Source organism: Labrus bergylta, chromosome 15 (genome assembly GCF_963930695.1).
Source record: "Labrus bergylta chromosome 15, fLabBer1.1, whole genome shotgun sequence".
NCBI lineage: Eukaryota > Metazoa > Chordata > Actinopteri > Labriformes > Labridae > Labrus > Labrus bergylta.
In genome coordinates, this window is record NC_089209.1 from 19,675,638 (window position 1) to 19,696,317 (window position 20,680).

Here is a 20,680-nt window from a genome sequence, read left to right on the forward strand (position 1 = left end):
GGTTCAACAAGACAATGACACAGCAAAATGATTTGCACTTATTTGTGAAAAAAATAGTTTCAGAGGCTCTGTGTCAAAGCCAGGCAGTGCTTGCCGCTATCTAATGTAGCTTGCAGGCTAACCTGTGACATTTTTTTTATAGCTAGCACATACTACAGAAGTCAGGGTCCTTTTCAAGGTTCTGTAGTCTACTCTGTACTGGAAAATGTAATCCTCTTCAGAATGAAATTATTGTCCATGGGGATAACATTATTTCATTAGATGAAGATTGGATTCAAGGTGAAAAAGCTAGCTCAGCTGCTAATGGAAAAGCTAAAGTTTTTTCAGCATACCGCTGTTACCGTGTTGGTCATCAACTTTTTGGTTACCGTAAGCCATTCCTCTTTTTGAAGCAGTTTATACTTTATTAGGGGAGTGAATGGTGAAAAAAAAGCTAAAACAAAGCTTCCCCCAAATTAAACTCTACATCTCTTCGTTCCCTCAAATGCATGCTATTAGACTGTGTCTACGGTGTGTTCTGCTGATAACTTTCATTATTAAAAATGGTTGTGGGAAATGTAGGATCTGGTGTTTTTTGGAGCCATGTCATTTTGTGGGGCTAAAAGCTGAGACTATTCTGCTCCTGCTGCTTCGATTTTGACCTTTAAAAAAGAATCTGTTTTTTGTTAGTCTTTCATGTTGGTGTAGCCTTAAAGAATCACAGGAGCATCCTTTTAAGTGAGCCAACACACACACACACACACACACACACACACACACACAACATTGTGCTTGATTGTAAAATGTCAATAAAACTTGTCAAAAGTTAACATGAAATACGGCTATGTAACTACTGAAAACAAATATTGTACTTCATACAAAGAGTATGATGATGATGATGATGATGATGATGATGCAGTATGGGAAATATGTAGCTGGATGCTGGAGAGCTTCCTTGTTGAATTCTTTATGCACATACACACCTGTCTGGCTCCCTGACTGAAGAATAGCTCAGTTAATGTTTGATGACTGAAATGACACCTGACAGCATTACATTACACATTACATTACAGACATTCCACGTTGTCACGCACCACTTCATGAGAAATATTATGCATCATTTAGGGAGGGTTTTAAGTCGGTGGTAGGATGATGACGGTACCACCAAAAAGGGATTTTAAAGATAGTCTGTAGGCCACCTTCATAAACATAGTTGTCACCGAGCCTAAAATGTTCATTTTAGAAAAAACACGTGCCACGAAAAGAACCAGCAGGCCTATTCACGCAATCCTAAATCTGAAATCAAGTGTTGAATATCATAGTACTTTTCAATAATTCATCTCATTCATTAAAAATTCCAACATCATTTTAAAATTCTGACAATACAAGGAATAATGAAGTAAATGTTTGTCTCGTCCCTTAAGGGTTTCATAAAAAAAAAAATTGCTTGCGTCAAACCATCCCCTGCTATAATCTCCCTACAGATGCACACAACACATGCACAGCCTAGATTGATTTACACACATTGTGTATGTGTGTGTGTGTGTGTGTGTGTGTGTGTGTGTGTGTGTGTGTCTGTCATACACCGTCCCGGCCGCTGCACGGCGCAGCTCCGTCACTGCAGACTACAAACAACCGGGAGTGGAGACGCGCAGACCATCTCCATCCTCCGCAGTCTCCTTCTCATCCTGCCCGGCAGACTGACTGGCAGATCACCGCACTGAGCGAAACTTACTTAGGCTACAAACCGACCCACTGCTTCTTCATCCACAAGGGGTAAGATGATTTCTGTGGGTTTTGCTCTTTAAAAAAAAAAAAAAAACAGGCGTTAGGGTTTAGGTGTGCAGAGCGCTTGTTTATGGATGCACTTACAGTAATAGTAAGATGAGGAGACAGCACTCTCCTGCGCGGGACGTCGACGTATCTTGCGCGCCTGTTTGCTCTTTTTTTAAGCTATTGTCAGCTGTGCAAATGTAGAAAATGATGCTAATCTAAATGTCTTGATACTTTTAGCAGGCTATATATTTGAAAATGTTGATTAAGAAAGAGTGTTTGTTTGTATAATTTCTTGTTGCATCTGTAGGCTATTCATCCTTCTTCTTTTTTTTTTGCCAATGTCACATTTGTGTGTTTTTGTGCATCCATTCAAAGTCTTTGTCTGTGCTCATGTGTTTTAGTCTGCATTCTTGTGCTTGTATGTCCCAACAACACATGCTTGTCATTGACTATGTGTGTATGTATGTGTGTGTGTGTGTGTGTGTGTGTGTGTGTGTGTGCAGCCAATACACATGTATGTTCTTTGCCTGTCTGATTTTGCCCTTCTCTCCTGGCCTCATTCCAGAGCACAGCCCAGCATGTGAATGGCGGCAGAAAGCGGCAGAGTTTTCACAGAGGAGCAGGAGGAGCTCCCGGCCCCTGGAGCTGTCACTCATGTGCACCATGCACACACACACACCCGGAGTCAGAGCCACAGTCAGTTTCACCCTGTGACACACACGACAACCGCCCAGTGGCAGGCTCCTCGCACTCTCGCTCACACAAGGAGCCACAGTCACACACACTTCAACACTCCCTCACACACACAGACGCAGAAGTACGGCTGCCGGCTCACACACAGCCTCTCAGCCATGACCAGAGGAGAGAAGGGAGCGCAGGGATCTGCAGGGAAGCTCATCAAACCCACTGAACCGCTCTTTCCCAAAACCCCTCAGCAGGTAAGATCACCTGTTTCTTTTGGCTTATTTTTCAACAAGAGGCCGTCACATGTAGTAGCAGCATTTCTAAACGCCACAGCTGTAACCTTTATTTGGAGTCTTGTGTTATTCCCATGCACTAAATCGGAATGAAATCCTTAATCTCAACTGGTGTAGTCGCGGCTCAGTTTGGTTGAGAGTGACTTTGCATGATTGGATAGAGATGAGAAAAAGATGGAAAGTGTGATCTCTTTAGTGGTTTATCTGTTTCTGATTAATCAGCTGCACTGTTTTCCCGTGAACTCTAATCCCAGTCACAGTAGATTCAGTCACTGGAAGTTGATTGTTTTCATTGGTGAAAGGTTGATTGGATGATCTGCGAGATGATTGCTTTCTTTTGACTGGTGACGACCATATCAGTCGACTTTGATGATGGAGACTGTTACTATCCCACATAGGAAGAGGGACTGTGGATAGACAGTAGAAAGTGATGGCTTTAGTGTAGGAATCACCAGAAGGCAGTGTTTGCTTTCCTGTCATTTTTTGTTTTGTCTGCATGACCTACATTTGTGATTGTCATTTGAGTGATAGAAGCTGATAGGTCTGTGAAGTTTCTTGTGTTTGTTTTTGCGCATTAATGGAAGTGTGAGAAGCTGGGTTTCAGCACTTCACTATCCCACAGGCTTTAAATCAAGGGAAGAACCAAGCCTTCACATTGTGTATTGCCACTCAGTTGAGGTAGAGAAACCATATTAGAAAGAAAGAAACAGTTGTTCACACAGTCATAATGTAATACTTTAGCAGTTAGTCACTCACTTTCTGTTTGGCTGCATTAGCTCAGGGTTCCCAATAAACAGTATTACATCACTAGATCTAACCAGTTTTGCAACTATCTCATCTCAGCCAAACCTCGGGCTGTTGTGCATTTTTTTGACCACTTATATACTCAAGAAGCTGAGCCAGATAAGGACTTCATCTTTTTTTTTGATGTGGCCTTTTTTGGCTTTATTAGATAGAACAATTGAAGGGAGACAGGAAATGTTGGGAGGAGAAAGTGGGGGATGACATGCAGCAAAGGGCCCGAGGTCAGATTTGAACCCATGGCCACTGCAATGACTATAGCTTCTGTACATGGGGCAAGCAACATAACCGCTAGGCTATCCAGCGCTCCCAAGCACCACATCTTCACTTGTTTAAAAAAAATCCTATACCAGCTTACACAGCAACAAAAACCACTATTTTACAGTCATATCGTGACTTTGTCAGGTGGAATAAAAATGAATATTTTTTTACTTGACTTTTGTACCAATTTTTGATCCCATATATATCTATGAAAAGGCATTCAGAAGGCTGCTGTCTTAAACAATTATTAAAGAATGTTTCGCTGTATAACACGTTTTCAACCAATTCTTTTGCTACATTTTCTGCAGACATCGCTGAGAGCAGTGTTAGAATTGAATCTTACTCTGCTGAACAAATAAGGTTTGAAATCAACCCAAGCATTTTTTTCTTTATATGTTTAGTAAAAATAGATGATTTGCCAATACAGCTATATCAGTGATAAGGCTTTATCTGCTGACAGATGTATCTGTCAAGCTCTAGTAAGAACGCCTAAAGGGGACAAAATATCTGATAGTGGTGTATTCCTCTGTGAATGTGTGATCGATCTGTTGTCAATGAACATCAAGTTCCACATGAAAGCCTCCAAATTGTGACTGAAACGATAAAGCTTAACTATGCATTTGCTTTAAAATGTCTTATTTTTAATACAAGGCCTACATGCCTCCACTGGTGGGAAGAGTGTACAACAGTAATCCGTTGATTTTGGCTTGATTCCCCCTCGGGTTTATCCAGTGTCACTGGGCTACTGCTCACGTTCTCAAGGCTTGCTGCCATCGCTGACATAATCAACTTTTCCCTCCATATTCATAACACATAATCTGAAGTGAGAGCGTTAAAACCCTAACCTTGTCGACCCCTGCATGACTACAAGCGCAAATTCCTAGAATTGTGGGAAAATCCATCACAGAATGGACATTTAAACTGCTTTATGGATCCATTTTAGCAGCTTAACTTTTTTTTGCATGCAAACATGCAGTTTACACATTTTACTCCGCATGGTGAATTGAGCTTAGCGGACTCTAGAGGGAGTTCGTTTCCATTTGGGTTTTGGTCGCAGTAGAATTACCCTCAATCCTGATTTAAATTACTTGTGGCGCAGTTCAGACATTTTAAATCGTTTTTTCCTGTAACGGTCAAGGATTCATTAACTTTAGAGATTAGTCTTATCTGTCCTTGTCCCTCGCTTGTTGATGCTCCAAACTTCACATGCTCCCTTTACTGTCAGTGTATCTGTATGTATGTGTTTGTGTGTTGAATTGTGTGTATGTGGTGTTGATTGTGCATCCAGACACGAGTTGAAGGGATATCCTGTTTATCCTCTTTGATGATAAGAACTCACTAATGAAAGATAGAGAGTTTGGAGGGAAAAATAAGAGTTGGAAAGAGAGGAAGGAGTACTGGGAGTTCAGAGTATTTTTGCACATCATCAGTTAAGCAGCATTCTCCAGACACCAAAGACTTTAATTTTTCTCTCCAATTAGGGGTAATTGCAGTGAGAGTGGAAGAAGAGAGAGTTTTGAAGTCGGAACCGCCACGCAGCCTTTACTTACCTCTGACCCGCTTGTCTTGGGATTGAATAATTACACACCTCCCTCCTGGTAATTGTCGTTCTCGAACCCCCTCAGTGTTTTGAAGGAGTAAAAAAAATAGAGGAAGAAAGAACGTGAGCCGGATAATGACAGTGTGTCGGTCTCGGCTGTGGTTACTTTGGTGATTTTCTTCTTTCATGAAACTCTGAGGGGAGCAGCTGTGGGCCAAAGCCTGGGCCACTGGATTCGGATTGACACTGTTCTGTGTGTCTGTGTGTCTGTATGTTTGTGTGTGTGTGTGTGTGTGTGGCTGACACCAAAGGTTATGCTGGAGGGAGGAACAGGCAAAGTTTGATATGTATGTGTGCACAGCCTTAGAGGAGACGGTCGTAAATATTGTGCTCCCCTAGACTGTGGTGTCTCGTCCTATTCATGTGTGAGGATGAAAGCTCGCCCTCCATGCTGCACACACGCACACACACACACACACACACACACACACACACACACACACACACACACACACACAGCGTCACGTGCCTGATGGTTTAAGCAGAACATAAGTGAGGGGAAACAGAGCTGTGGATGACTTGGTGGGTTTCTCCGGCAGCCTCAGTGTCTGCAAATATGGACCACAATGCAAACAGCCGACAGGGGGTCTACTTCAGATCCTCACTCACTCACACACTTACCTATAATTTATATACATGAACATCGTCTTTTTTTTTTTTTATCTGCTAGAGTAATCTGTCATTTAGGGAGACAGAGATACAGCAAGATTGATGATCATAGATTGAAGCCAGAAGACTTGTGTGAAATTCAGGAGGATACTGATGAGTTACACATCCTCTACATGCATCAGAGCAAATGCAGTGTGACGTATTTGCACTTAAGCAACTACTTAAAATGTAAACTTTTTTTATTACACTGAACAGATGCGACATGAACACGAGGGAGGGATGTTATTTTAGGAGCCCCTGAAATAGATTGTGTACGTTTTCGGAGTGACAATGACTACAGGCTTCACTATCTGTGAGTCATAAGTGTGCTCCCATGGCCTCGTTTATTTTACAGCGACACACCTTGTTGTCGTTGGTGTGTCTGGGAAGTTGTGCACAGTTGAGGTAGGAATGTCTTTGTTAAAAAAAAAGACGAGACCTTAACAAAAAAAAGAAGGAGAGTCTAGTTGGTTTAAATCAGGTTAAATGAAGTCGCATTGAGTCAGTTGCTATCTATCCACACTTTGCATCTGTTATCGGTTGTGTAACCGGAATGAGTTTTCATTGTGAGGCTGAATCATCCATTCTTAGGCCTGACAAAATGACACGTTCTTCACCACACTCCTCACCACACTCCTCACTTCCATTTCTAGGAAAAGTCTGATTCAAATATATGCAATACATGCGTCATTCATACCCTTTTTCACCTCAACTATAAGCCTTCGCCTCGCATACTTATGATTGAATTCATGACAGCTCATCAGATGACTGAACTGCAACCATGACCCTGATGACTGATGAGTTTTATTATGGTTTAAATGATGGTGTTTATTTATAGATTCTCAGTTTGCTGTTGTTACCCAATGACCTCTAGTATTTACTGTATGTATTTAGAATTCACTGTGTTTGTTGTTTCTATTTTCTATGTGCTTGTGTTTCTATATGTCTTCTGTTTTCATCTGGCTGCAAAACAAATTTCCCCTTGGTTACAATAAAGTTGAATTGATGAATATGTGACAAGCAATTGGTTTCCATGCATGCACAATGCAATTACATCATAGTGGTAACTCAAACAGCGTTCAGCTCTTTTGTCTGTGTATAGATTCTTTGTCAGAGTATTTTGTGGTGCAGGAAAGTTAATTTGCTCATTAGCAGCCTGGCCTCTAAGTTCACCATTATCTTATTAAGTCTTATCTCCCTTGTCGCCTCTGTTCTCACAGACTGTGTTGGGACCGCAGTTGACATTATGCAGTAAGGTGTGTTTCGCCATCGGAGGCGCACCCAAGGAGGTGGCAGCCAGCGCCACGGCCTTCTTCCTGCAAATCTACCTGCTGGATATTGCTCAGGTAATATGTGTGCGAAAAAAGACAGAGTGTGCTTCTTATAGGCTACATATGCTCTTGAAGGTGCTTCATTTGTGGGCGTGCATGTGTTATTAACTCCAGTCTGTCCCCTTTCTTTGTGCTCCGTAGATCAACGCCTTCCAGGCTTCCATGGTGCTGTTCATTGGTAAAGCCTGGGGCGCCGTTACAGACCCCATTGTCGGATTCTTCATTACGAAGAGCAGATGGACCAAGATTGGAAGACTCATGCCCTGGTGAGCTCAATGCCCACTCTATTAAAACAAATCGACACTCCATCATGTCGTCCTCTCATCTACACAGTGCTGTATTTTATTCAAATTATTTGACTACTTTATCTGTTATGCAAAAATGTCTACTCTTAGATTTTTCCACTGGTTTCAAAGTACAAACACCAACATTCAAAGATATTAAAAGAGTATGGAAGAAAAGAACTGTTATCTCTTCACTTTTTGGCCAAAAAGATCCAAATAAGATTTGAGAAATCAATTCATAAAGCAGCCTTGAAGACCAGAAACGGATGACCAATTGTAATAATAAAAGGGAAAGTATCTATCTCGTGTTATAGTCCAGGTTTGGCATGTATCTCAGTTATCTAACTACCTCCTTTCCTTAGCTTACACAGACGAAAGTGTTGCTGTTGACATACAGCCAATGTTACGTAAAGGAGAGTAATTTGTTGACAGATTATGAAACTTGTTTAGCTTTTCTCCCACTCTCTCGACCTTAATTACAACCGCTACATCATGCTAATGTCTGTGCAAAAACTAAACAAAAACAGGCTGTGTGCCCCATTTTCGGATAGTTTTGAAATTATTCTCAGACGCGAGCCTCTCACCTGAGGCTTGGGCTGAATAAATATCCATTGTGCTTTAATTACACTGTTCCTGACGCTCCCACTGATGAGCTCTACACACTGTTTTATTCAAGGGCGTAGGCTGTTTGTTGCCTTTAAGAGCCAGACAACAATAGGCAAGGCATTTTATTGGAATTCTTTTATAAATCATCTGCTACCGGCTGCTCGGTGACATCTCACCACAATCGGTGTATCACCTCATTTCACATTATGAGTCTCAAAGTGATTGGACTTTGTGGCTCTCTGTCTGTGGATTATATTACGATTTGTCCACATAATCCATCAATCACTATTATCAAAGATGGTTTTATAAGCTTTAATGCGTGTTAGCGCAGTATATGTATTTGAACACTCTAGCTAGCGTGACACTTACTGTAATAGCACATGTAGTATTTAATGCACACTGCATTATAAAACATAGATTCCTCACAAGCTGACTGTGCTGGCTGGGGACCAAGTCCTCTGTGGCCAGCCATCAGCGCTTAATAGCAGACAGATGCTGATTGCTGATAAATCATCTTTGATTACAAATAGAAAGCTGTAGGTGGTATTGGATGTTGGTATTTAAAGTGTGCCTTCATCAGTTTATGTGTTGAGATTGCCAGACACTCCCTCAGTTTTGACCCTGTTTAGAAAGTCCCCTCTACCATCATCTAGCAGGAAGTGTGTTTCCCTCGCTGGGTGTCACATCCCCATCCGGACATGAAGTGATTTATATCTCTACCCTAAAATCTCAAAGATGGGGTAATTTGTCTAAATGTTCTTCTGGGTGCAGCCATGTTTATGTTTTTTTTTGTGACTTAAGTAAGGGACTATCCCTGCAAAGGGAGGAAGTTTTTTTTTTTTTTCTCATAGAAGACTCAATGGATGAACGTTTGTTTAATATATGACAAACAAAAGTGATCTCAGGACACTTCATAGAAAGCAGATCTTGATTGTCTCATTGTTGTATTATTTACAGAGACCCGACATTAACCCAGCATAGCAAGCACTTGACAACCGTTGCAAGAAAAAAGCTTCCTTTTAACAGGCAGAAACCTGGAGCAGAAACAGAATCATAGGTAGATAGCTAACTGCAAGGAAAGGCTGGGCCAAGAAAGTGGGAGAGAGAGAGAGAGAGAGAGAGAGAGAGAGAGAGAGAGAGAGAGAGAGAGACAGAGAGAGAGAGAGAGACAGAGACAGAGAGAGAGAGAGAGAGAGACAGAGACAGAGAGAGAGAGAGAGAGAGTAAAAAAGAGAGTTGCAAAAAAGACAAACAGACAGATGTGGAGACAAACACACAGCATCAACAAATAAAAAAAAGAAAGTGATAGTAAATCAGTGGATTAGGAAGTACTGTATAATGTAAATCCCAAAGTAAAAGTGCTTTGCCCTTGGGACTGTTATTTTACTGGTGTATAAAAAAAGTTCCACCTCAGATAGACTTAGTTCCCCTCTCCTCTTGGGTATACGAGCACTACAAAGACTCTCACCCACCTAACCTCTTTAATTCCTCTCTGTTCCTCTGCACATCCTCTAATTAACATGCTGAACAAGTCAGAAGGAAGAGAAATGTATGGCCCATCTTCCTGTCAACCTGCTTCGCCTTAATTAAGACGATGTCAATTATTGGGACAGGGGTGAACGTGCATTCATGCATGCCTGATGTGTGAGAAAATATGCCTGTGCGTTTTTTGCCTTTGTGCCCGCTCTTCCTGAACACACAGTCATCTTGCAGGAACATTCTAACTGTCCCATTCACCGACCCAGCAGCCCTTTCATCGCTCCCATGACCAAGCGGTCAATACTGCAGCACCAGCGTTGTCAGGCACCTTTTGTTTAAGCAAACAATCAGGAGGAGAGTGAGGTGGGCAGGCTGGACGATGCTAGAAATGACCATTGAAGGCCTCCTCTCTCTACCTCTTTCTCCACCTTTCTCTGTTTGGAATTCATGTGGTAGAGGAGGCCAGAGGTCAGAGCCCCTGCAGGTTTTAGTCACAGTCGACAAAATCCCATCAGTCGTCTTTTTCTACCGGTAGATGTGATGCTATTAAAGCTGCCTTCGGCTCCAAAACATACTCCAGTTTCTCTTGAAATCAAAAGGAGACCATGGAAGGATGATTTAATGTCCTTTAGCAGACAAATCATACTGTTGATCGACCGTAATCCAGCCTTTTCAGACTCATTTTTAAACACACAGCTGTTGGCTTTAACCATAATGACACATGCCCGTTGTTTACTTATGAATTTTACATGGCCCACATACTGTATCACTCCAAGTTCTGAGAAAAGCATAACACAGCAGAATTGCTTCCTGCTGCGTTGGCTGGAGTGTGTACTACATATGCATGTATTTCTGTGTGTGTGTGTGTGTGTGTGTGTGTGTGTGTGTGTGTGTGTGTGTGTGTTTGTGTGTAGATCCCCAAATGCTATGTCGGTTTGCAATATTGTGGTATTTCCCTGCTTGCCCGTCCCTCCGACAACAAATTCCTATCATACTTACAGCAACATACCGTAATCGTTTGGATGTCAGCTAAACCTTCACTATAATCTGTCAGAAATATGGCCTGAATTTAACGCTGCAATGCCATGAATAAAATTACATAACACTCCCTCTGTCATTGCGAGTCTGACAGTTTAAAATGGTGATGATGGATGCTCAGAGATTACTTAGATTACAACCATAATTGCTGGATTCAAAATATGAGAAGTGAACAGGATATGTGTCTGTTTTAAATTGTTTTGTGCCTTTTTTTTTTTTTTTACAAATATTTCTGTGTTTTTAATTGAAAATGTGCACGTCTGTGTTCTTCAGGATGGTGGGTTGCACTCCATTCCTGGTGGTCTCCTACTTCTACCTCTGGTTTGTTCCTCCATTCCTCAGCGGGAGGTTCTTTTGGTACCTAGGCTTCTACTGCCTCTACCAGACCCTCATTACCGTGAGTATGCATGCTCTCTCAGCAGTGTATTTGATGTTTAATAAATCTGAAAAGCTTGCCTCTGAAAACTCAGCAGGATTCCACATGCAGTGCAAAAGAAACATCAAGTAGGCAGGTTATATAATATGTATATGCAGAAAACACTGCAGAAAACGAAGTGTAGGTGACTATAGCCTTTTCATGCCAGACTCTGACAGCTCCTTGAAGGATTGACTCTTCTTGCAACGTGCAGCAGATTAGAGCGCAAAAGCTCTTAGATACCTCACCTCAAAGGGGAAGTGTAGTTATTTAGGTTCCCTTTTGTTATTATGGTTCAGACCATTCATCTCGCTCGTTCCCTGCCTTGCTCTGCTCTGGGGTAACCCATATAACATGTGCTGCAGAGCGTGTAGACCGCTGCGGCCACACTGCGGCGGGCTGTAATGGCATGTCATTCTAACTACTTGATAAGTATATGGTCAGTCCTGCCAGGAACCTCTCGCTGGGTAAATGCTGGTTACCCCTTTTAGCCTCCCTTCATTGTCTGTGGATGTGTGTTTGTGTGAAGTTAGCAGGGAGAGGACAGCTGTTATCATTCAGAGGGTCACAGACTGTAAACAGAGGTTAGGATGCAGTGTATATAATCTGTTTATGTAATCAACTAATAATGGGTTTCCATCCGATTCATCAGTTCTCACGTCCATCTGTAACGGAAAGTTAAGCAGGTTTAATGCTATAAATATTTGCATCCACTAAAAGCACCGTAAATGACATGCTGTATAGAACCAGCGGCTGCAAAAGAAAAAGCCCTTTCACGGCCGTGTTTATTTTCGCCGTGGCTTTGCATGCTTGTTTGGCCGCAGCGCTGACTGAGCCCTTGTGTAAATTACAAAGTGAAGCAGAACTCGTCAACCTATTCTCTGGCAGGGTTGGTGAGGAGGGAGAAAACAGAGGGCTGAGGTTGGCCGACATGGAAACTGCCGAGATTGCTTTTGATAAATATACACCGTGTATATTTTGCGATTTCACATGAACACGTAGATGAAAGACATCCAAACATATCTAGGGTGTTCCCATTTGATTCCGAGTGAAATGTAACATGGGAAACAGACTTTACAAGAGTGTACAGCCACGCTAGCGGCTCCAATGTACACCAGCATGCAAACATGGTCGAAACAACTACGCTAACAAATTGTTGGACAGTTATACTGTTTAATTTCTAAGTTTGCATGTTAGCATACTCATACTAACATGTGCTAATTACCAGTAAAACTGAAGGTTAAGCTGAGGATAATGGTTGAGTGTGCCCTTTTTGTAAGTTTGATTTACACGCAAATTTAAAGTGATAGTGCAAAATAAATGAATCATTAAAAATATCATTGGTTTCTGCCAATAGATGATCCAAAATTTTACAGACTAGTCCTTTAAAGGATGAATAAAAACCATGAGGATGCATAATGATGAATCCAGTAATGTCTGTACAAAATTCCATGAGAATCCCACAAGGGGTTACGACGCTATTTTCGTCTGCTGCTAGCAGGGATGAAATTAAAGAAACAATTAAGACTTGTGCCACTGTTTGATTATTCCTTTACCTGCCTTTATTTAATTTGTATCCAGGCCATAACTGTGTCTTTGTGCCTCATTGCAGTGCTTCCATGTGCCTTATTCTGCTCTCACCATGTTCCTGAGCACAGACCAGAAGGAGAGAGACTCAGCCACTGCCTACCGTAAGATGATTTAATATGCAAAAAAAAGAATGTATTCATGCCTCCAACACTGAATTAATCTATGCCTCTTCACCTTTTTTGCAACGGTTCAGACAAGAAATGTGTGTCTTATTGTGATATTCCTGCACTGATAGCTGAATCTTTGCTTGCATGACGCCAGGAATGACAATGGAGGTGCTGGGGACTCTTGTGGGCGCTGCCATCCAGGGCCAGATTGTGGCCAGTGCTCACACTCTGAAGCACTGCCCGATTCACAACATGTCCATCGGTAACCTTGGCAACAGCAGCGGGGCAGAGATCGTCAAGAGCCTGGTGCGCTCCCAGGACTACCTGTCACACTCCGTAAGTGTCACTGTGCCAGGCCAGGAGACCAGGTGTGCTCAAAGTGGGCCGAGACTGGTTAGGAAATAACTCTGACTGTCAGCAGCCTTCTCGCTTAAATTAGAGTGTTTTGCTGGGGCGGTTAGCCTTTGCTGAATGAAAAGGCTGATTGTTTAAAATTGGGTCCATATTTGCAGACTGTTCTGACATCCAAAATGGCTTCATGTTTTAACCCGTGTAACCCACGGGATTGAAGGGAGACCCCAATGTTTGATATCTGAACCCCACATCCTGAGCAAGCTCCCGTCTCATGACCACAAAAGGGGGTTCCTCCCTTTTCATCAGGCTCCAAACTGTGGGCCCCACATTTAGGGGTCTCCACAGCCTGTAAGTCATTAGGCATATTTATATCTAATCCTGCCTCGTCGCACTTAAAAGCAGCCGAGATTCAAAAATGTTGGAAATATAAGTGTTGTTCTTATAAGTGTTGGCTGCAGTCTAGCTTGAAATAGGAGGGAACAGAAGATTAGGGACACATTTATATCAACATTTCAGTTTGCAGAGCTGTGAGAAACCTCCAGGGCTGCTGCTAATCCATCATGGGAGTTTTCTGTGAAGATGAAACAAGTAGAGGTCCAAACTGTCCCGCGTCGGATTTCGGTTGCACCGCAGCTATTTGTGCTTCAAATGGTTCTTTTCCAATGGATTTTTGGTGAACCCTATCTGGCTGTACCACTCACCACCCTAAAGCAGCCACCCACAAAATTCCTCAGTGGTCACTGGTGAGGGTGGCACACCGTCCGTGCAAACCAGGTCTGCCCTCGGAAACAGGAAGTGTTTGATGTGCGTAAATAATAATGGATCGCTTGGCTTAGCCACATGGAAAAATAGCAAACAAATACAAGTTGTTTAAGGCAGAGCAGTTTCTGTCTGGGTTGGACATTAAACTGTAAAGGATGTATTTGAGGATACAGATCTCCTTGAGGTTTTTTCCTGTTTAGACTTTTATTTGTACAGTGAAATGTGCGTGGCTGGGTTTGGGGATTAAACTGATGTGGAAAACAACACAGAAAGTCACAGCCAATAAATCACGCACTGATGACTTTAATGGGAAGAGGTCAAGTGAACAAAATGAAATCTTTCCCAGAACGAGCATTTCATTTGTTTTCACAGAAGTCATATAGCATGTGTAAGTGAGGCACTTCAATTTTTTAGGCATTGGTGGAGATTATAAATTAAAGATTAAGGAAAGGCTCAGAATAGCCTGGATTGTGCTGGCGGTGTAAGAAGACATACTGATTTAGGCTATGTGTTTGTCTCTGCAGAAGGAGGTCTACATGATAGCCGCTGGTGTTATAGGAGGAGTGTTTCTCGTCTGCACCGTGGTGATGTTCCTGGGAGTCAAAGAGAGAGATGGTGAGACATTTTGGTTTTTATGTCTAAAACTGTTAATCTTCTGAAATTTAGAGAGCTTATTTGACAAAATAGTTATATATATATATATATATATATATATATATATATATATATATATATGTAAAAGACATTATATTGATGTCTTTTTTGCCAATCTCTTGAACAAAATATATCTTTATTGAGCTCCTAACGTCCCTGACATGCAATATAAATACAGAATTACCCCTTTAAATCATCAATCAAGCAAATGCTGGATTACATTTCACAATCTTGTTTAATTTCCTCCTTTTTTAAAGAGAAATATTAGAGTCTATTGGTAGGAGACTCATGCCTGGGGAAAAAAAAGACAATTAGTCCTGAATTTTTAAGCACATTCAGACATATTATTGCGTGAATAAGTACCGTCCATGTGCTGTAGTTTTTATAGATAAGCAAAAATTGCATCCCTTCAGAGGTATTCCAGACTCTAAGAATGGGAGAACACTTTGGATTAGAAACAGTGAAGTCGGAAAACAAATTAATAGCCTAGGGACATCACTTTAAGTTAATGGTGCGTACTGAAAAAACGGCAACTCTTGCAGTATTTTGATGACTTGGGGCCTTTGATGCATGTAATCAAGTAAGTTGACACTGGCAGAAACAGGGACTTTCAGTGACATGTAAAACGCTCTACATTTATTACGCATATGTTCTGTCTACATTTTCAGGGATTTTAATTACTGTTAAGTATGATTGAAATAGATCCCACAGTCCAAAGTAAAGTCCTGGATATTCCCCTACAGTTTATTTGATCCACACCTGCAGTCCAGTTCTGTCTTTGCAACGCAGTTATCACACTCTAAATGACAGACAGCATCCACTGCAATGCAGCGGCACTTCCAGGATTCCCAGGGAGCAAATCTATCGCCTTTTTTTTTTTTCTTCTGCATGTTATTCGATATACTGCATACTCACATAATTAATCCACCTGTTTCAGATCCGTATGCCCTGAGGACTGAGAAGCAGATCCCCTTCTATCAGGGTTTCATCCTGGTGATGAGACATGGGCCGTACCTCATTCTAACCGCTGCATTCCTCTTCATCACTGTTGCCATTCAGGTAAATGCCAATTTATTTGTGAAGCACTTCTCAGACATGACACTCAGTGTTACAGTAAATGGAGCTCGGATCCTGACAATGCTGGCAGCTCAATGTTGATTTGATCAATGCAGAAGAGCACTTACTGAAAGCTCATGGTTTTAAAGCAAGTTTGGAGTCTCCGGACTCTCCAAAGTGATACAGGCACAAAATATTCTCGCTGTTTGTCGTTTGTAGGCCGATGTCTTACTTTTGACACATTGGGTTTAGGCTGTGTATATTATTACACACATCCCAACTTTTGCATGGGGTCTATTTCTGTGTATTTTCCCCCTCTCATCTCAGAGGAGGTGTCAGTTGTCATCCACGCAACGCAGAAATGAATCACGGCAAAACGCCGTCAGCAGCTTCCCTAGTCACTTCATTTGGCGCTCAGAACAGCAAGTGGAGTGCCGAGCAACATGCTGAGTAGACAAGACCTGACTCTCTGAATGTTTGATCTCTGATTTTTCTGCAGCTGGTTCAGAGCAACTTTGTCCTCTTCTGCACTTATGCCGCCGACCTGAGGGATCACTTCCAGAATATTGTGCTGACCATCCTGGTGAGAACAGCTCTTATCACTGATGCACCTCACAAATATAAAGATTTAAGATAAAACCTGTCTGTAAGATACATTTGTTATGACAGTTTTTCCCCTGGGACACTCTTTGATTTATATAGAGGCACAACAGTTTTCTTTTTTTGGGGGGGGGGAGGGGGGGATTTTCAACAGAGAAAACACTTTCCTCATTGCTATTCACATTTTGCAAAGTCTTTGATGGCCCCCAAAGGACCCATAAAAAGGTCATCATTTTGCCTTTTACTGTTTTTTTTTCCAAACACACTTCGTAGACTGTATGACATTTAAAACCTTTCTTTGTAACTATGCATCATACATTTACATTTACATGTGTTCACCCAGGTTTCTGCAGTGATAAGCATCCCATTGTGGCATTGGTTTTTGCAGAGGTTTGGGAAGAAGACGGCAGCTTTTTGCGGCATCACAGTGAGTGTTCTGTTTTTATTTTGGTTCGCCAGAGCAGCCTTTTTAACATTGACCGTTTACACTTTGATGTTTGTGCCATCTTGTGGCTCGTAATGTTATTGTTTAAATCTCAGAAATACTGACTTTTTTTTTACGACTCTTTCTCCCTCCCTTCAGTGGATCATGCCCTTCACCATGATGCTGGTCTTTATCCCAAATGTTGTGGTGGCCTACGTTGTGGCTGTCTCCTCTGGACTAAGTGTGGCGGCCTCGCTCCTGCTGCCATGGTAACGCTTCAGCACATCATATCACACCTTAAGCAGACGAGGGGGAACCTTTCTTGGCCGTATTTTATTTGGGTTATAAAAAGGTCTAAATATTTGAGCTCTGGCCACCATCAGCCTTAAAAGTGGAATCATCTAATATAAGATCACATGAATCAAGTCTCTTCTTCTTCTGTGGTGCCTCAGTTTCCTCAAATGGTAAAAAAAAATGGGTAACTTAGAAGGTAGAATGGCAACTCTGTGTTGCTTTATGGATATACAAATATAAGATCGTCCGTCTGCGTCAACCCCATTTTGGGACTGTGAGCTACCTAAGTTTATTTTGGAAGAGCCCCCTCTGATCAGATTATTTATTCATATCCTTAAAGTTTTTGAAAATCCACTGAGCTTCTGATGTTGTTTATTCAGTTGCAGTGCTGTTATATGTCTGTCTGTGCTGCTCATGTTGGTTCCTTTTGCTTTAATGCAAAGCGTCATTAGTTAAACCACAATATTGCACCAACATGCTTTTAGTGGTGACTTGGTTCCTAGAAGGCCTGGTCCATTTCCTTCAGGTCATGTAACGGTCATATTAGTGATGTCATTTTGATGAATTAGAGGCAGCATCTACTTTAAATCTTCTCCACCATCACGGAGCTTACGCAGCGCCAGAGGTAAAGCAATCTTCCTCTAACTGTATGTTTTCCAGACGTTACTATGGACACCGTCTCCTCACTCTTCCCTTGACCCCTCCCCTAAACCCCAAATTACAGGGGCCTCATGTGGGGGCCTGTTTATTTTGGAAGGGGACAATTGTTTATCCTGTCTGTGGTCCGAGACCTGCTGCTCGTCATCTAATCGTGTTATTAGCTCTGTAATTTCAGCCCACTGCTTTATCAGAGCACTATAAATAAGAAGACCTCACATCATCAGCTGCAACCAGCTTGACTGGTTGAGTAAGATGATCAAAGTTTGTATCGTATCGTCAAAGTGAGAGCATGAGGGAGGTCCCACACATCAGCTTCAAATTTCACCAAGTCTTTGTGTGATGTTGAGTATCAAGACAAACGCTAAATTCTCTCCTGCAAATATTGGAAAAAAAAACCCAGAATGTTTTGCATTAAACTCTTTATGTGTGTTTTTGTGTGTGCATCTCAGGTCAATGCTGCCAGATGTCGTGGATGACTTCAGACTGGCAAACCCCTACTGTAAGGGTCATGAGGCCATCTTCTACTCCTTCTACGTGTTTTTCACCAAGTTTGCTTCCGGCATCTCTCTTGGAGTGTCCACCCTCTGTCTGGAGTAAGTCTACACTGACCGTATTCACATGGCGGCCATTTTCATCTGACGTCAAGTTGAGCGAGGAAAGCTCAAACCCCGTTTTGATATCAAACTGCAGCCTTATAGGATATAAATCATATAAATGTGGAATATCTAAGAGAATGTAAAACGTATCATTACAATGCTTTTACATTGAGGACACCCTGAAAAGACAATTGATAGTGAAACTGTTGAGCGTTAAAGGCCTTAAAGACTTCAAACAACATATTTAAAAACACATAAGCCTGTCTACAGTTAGTCAACAGCTTTTTCTGCAGGGCCGCTCCATAGGTAATATGTTCAAGTACCGAATGGCTAACGTCATTTCAGCTAATAAGTGGATGGTTGCTAACATAGCTGTTGTGTAACTACTACGATGGAGGCAGAGTAGGTGTTTCAAGCACAACTTCACCAACTTCCAAGGTGCATGGAGAGTGAACGGCCTTCATCAGGATTGTCCTCGATGAAGGCCACAAGCCAGAACATGTCAGTCTTAGAAAGTTAACATAGTTAACATTTGGACCTCTTTGTGGAACTACCGACTACAATCAAATTAGTTAGTTCGTTTTTGTTTTTTAAATGTCACTGACCTACTACCTGGAATACAGTAAATTCATATTATTAAAGCTTTTTACCCTTATGATGACATCAGAAGAAATGGAAGCTGTGAGAATTTGTTAAAGGTGTTGGGTTGTCATTTGCATCACAAGACTGTGTTTAAATGGGACATGTGTGTGTGTGTTTAGATTCGCAGGGTATGACACCGGCGCCTGCAAGCAGCCAGCTCCTGTTGTGTACACCCTGAAGCTGCTGATAGGTGCTGCCCCGGTGGCCTTCATCGTTACGGGGTTAATGATCCTACTGCTCTATCCTATCAGCGAAGATGTGCGGCTCAGGAATAAAGTCTGCCTGGATGAGCTAAGGTGAGTGGATATCATAAAAAGCACACCTCAGAACAAAATGTTAGCCGATGAGGTTTTAAAGGGAGTATTTCTCAGCCTGTAAACACAGTCATAAATATTGAGTAGATGGGATGCTAATGACATCATCGTGGTTATTTTTCTAAAACCCTGATGATGATTTCCTTTTGAACCTCGGATTGTGCACTTTTAACAGTAACTCTGCATATTAAAAAATGTGTTTAAAAGGTTGGCGATAAGAAGTACTACAGGTCTCATAAAAATATCCTTGTACTGTATATCTAGGCCCAATCTGGTTTAAATTTGTTTCTTATTTTGTGAAGTGGAAGTGCATCACTAAATTGCAAAAGCCCTTAGGCTATACCTTTTATAGGCTGATTGGCTACTCTTTTTAACCACTTTGTGTAACAAATCAAAGATTCAACTGAAAAGTCTGTCTTGTGAAAGAGATGTCATGATGTCAGTTGTGACAGTATGAGAAGTGTTTTCATCACCTCCCACTGAACATATACCTGAACACTAGCACAAACTGTTTGAAGCCAGCATACTCTACTATTACGCAAACAATGCTATTAAAATGTTAAACTTTTATCGAATGGTGGACGAAGTATTGAAGCCATTACTTTAAGTAAAATAGTCGTTCTAGGGTGTAAAAATAGAACCTCATAAGTACATGTCCTGGATTCTCAAACTATACTGAATGACATTTATAGATAAACAATGAGCAACATTAACACGGAGTATTAAGACTAACTATATGTACACTATTTTGGATCATTATCATTAAAATTACAAATATGTTAGAAGAATTTAAATGTAGCATTGGCTCAAGTTTGGGCTCATTTTAACTGCTTTATGTTGATGAATAGTAGAAATGCAAAATTATTTATCATTATATCATAATGTGTTTTGAATGAGGTATCTTGTAAAAAATCCCAATATGTAGCTGAAATAAATAAAAAATTCTTAGTAGTTTTCAAGCTTGTACTTCGGTATAGTGAATTAGTTATGTGTTCTTTGTCATTTTCAACCACATTAATGGTACTCATATTTCCCACAGGAAACAAAGCATCAGCGCCAGAACAATGGAGGATTTGAATAGCGTGTGACCTGGACCTTGAGTGACCTCACAAAGCCACGTGTTCCAGCAGCGCCGCTGGAAAGATGTTCATTAGTGTATATTACACTGATAAAAAAATTATAGTTTTAATGTAAACATTTTTTGTTTCATTTTCACATGTACTGTACAGTCATCTTGGACATAAAAAAGTATAAAAAGATTACTTAATTTATATAAATGAATGTATATCATTATTTGCTGTGTTTAACTCTGCAACTCTGTTATTTATTGATGATATGATGGTTACAGAGGGCTGATAGTATGAAATAAATGTTGTAGAGGTTGGTTGGCAGACCGAATAAATGTGTGCAGTGTTTTTATTTCTGAAGTCAA

At 41.3% G+C, this 20,680-nt stretch overlaps 1 protein-coding gene across 1 annotated transcript; it reads left to right on the plus strand.

Annotated features, from left to right (window-relative positions):
- The first annotated feature begins 1,596 nt into the window (after positions 1 to 1,596).
- Positions 1,597 to 20,654, plus strand: mfsd2b (MFSD2 lysolipid transporter B, sphingolipid). Its single transcript, XM_020641622.3, has 15 exons — positions 1,597 to 1,755; positions 2,321 to 2,693; positions 7,263 to 7,388; positions 7,515 to 7,639; positions 11,054 to 11,177; positions 12,808 to 12,886; positions 13,047 to 13,228; positions 14,533 to 14,623; positions 15,600 to 15,721; positions 16,218 to 16,301; positions 16,662 to 16,745; positions 16,902 to 17,011; positions 18,146 to 18,289; positions 19,054 to 19,230; positions 20,288 to 20,654. Exons 2-15 carry the CDS (start codon positions 2,340 to 2,342, stop codon positions 20,334 to 20,336), a joined length of 1,851 nt encoding a protein of 616 aa, XP_020497278.2. The 5' UTR covers positions 1,597 to 1,755; positions 2,321 to 2,339; the 3' UTR covers positions 20,337 to 20,654.
- Positions 20,655 to 20,680: the final 26 nt, after the last annotated feature.

Excerpts from the sequence above, each read along its gene's own strand:
- mfsd2b (XM_020641622.3), top strand. The coding sequence starts at position 2,340 with ATGGCGGCAGAAAGCGGCAGAGTTTTCACAGAGGAGCAGGAGGAGCTC. Across the intron at positions 7,389-7,514 it reads ACCTGCTGGATATTGCTCAG|ATCAACGCCTTCCAGGCTTC; the intron begins GTAATATGTGTG and ends TGTGCTCCGTAG. Across the intron at positions 16,302-16,661 it reads ATATTGTGCTGACCATCCTG|GTTTCTGCAGTGATAAGCAT; the intron begins GTGAGAACAGCT and ends GTGTTCACCCAG.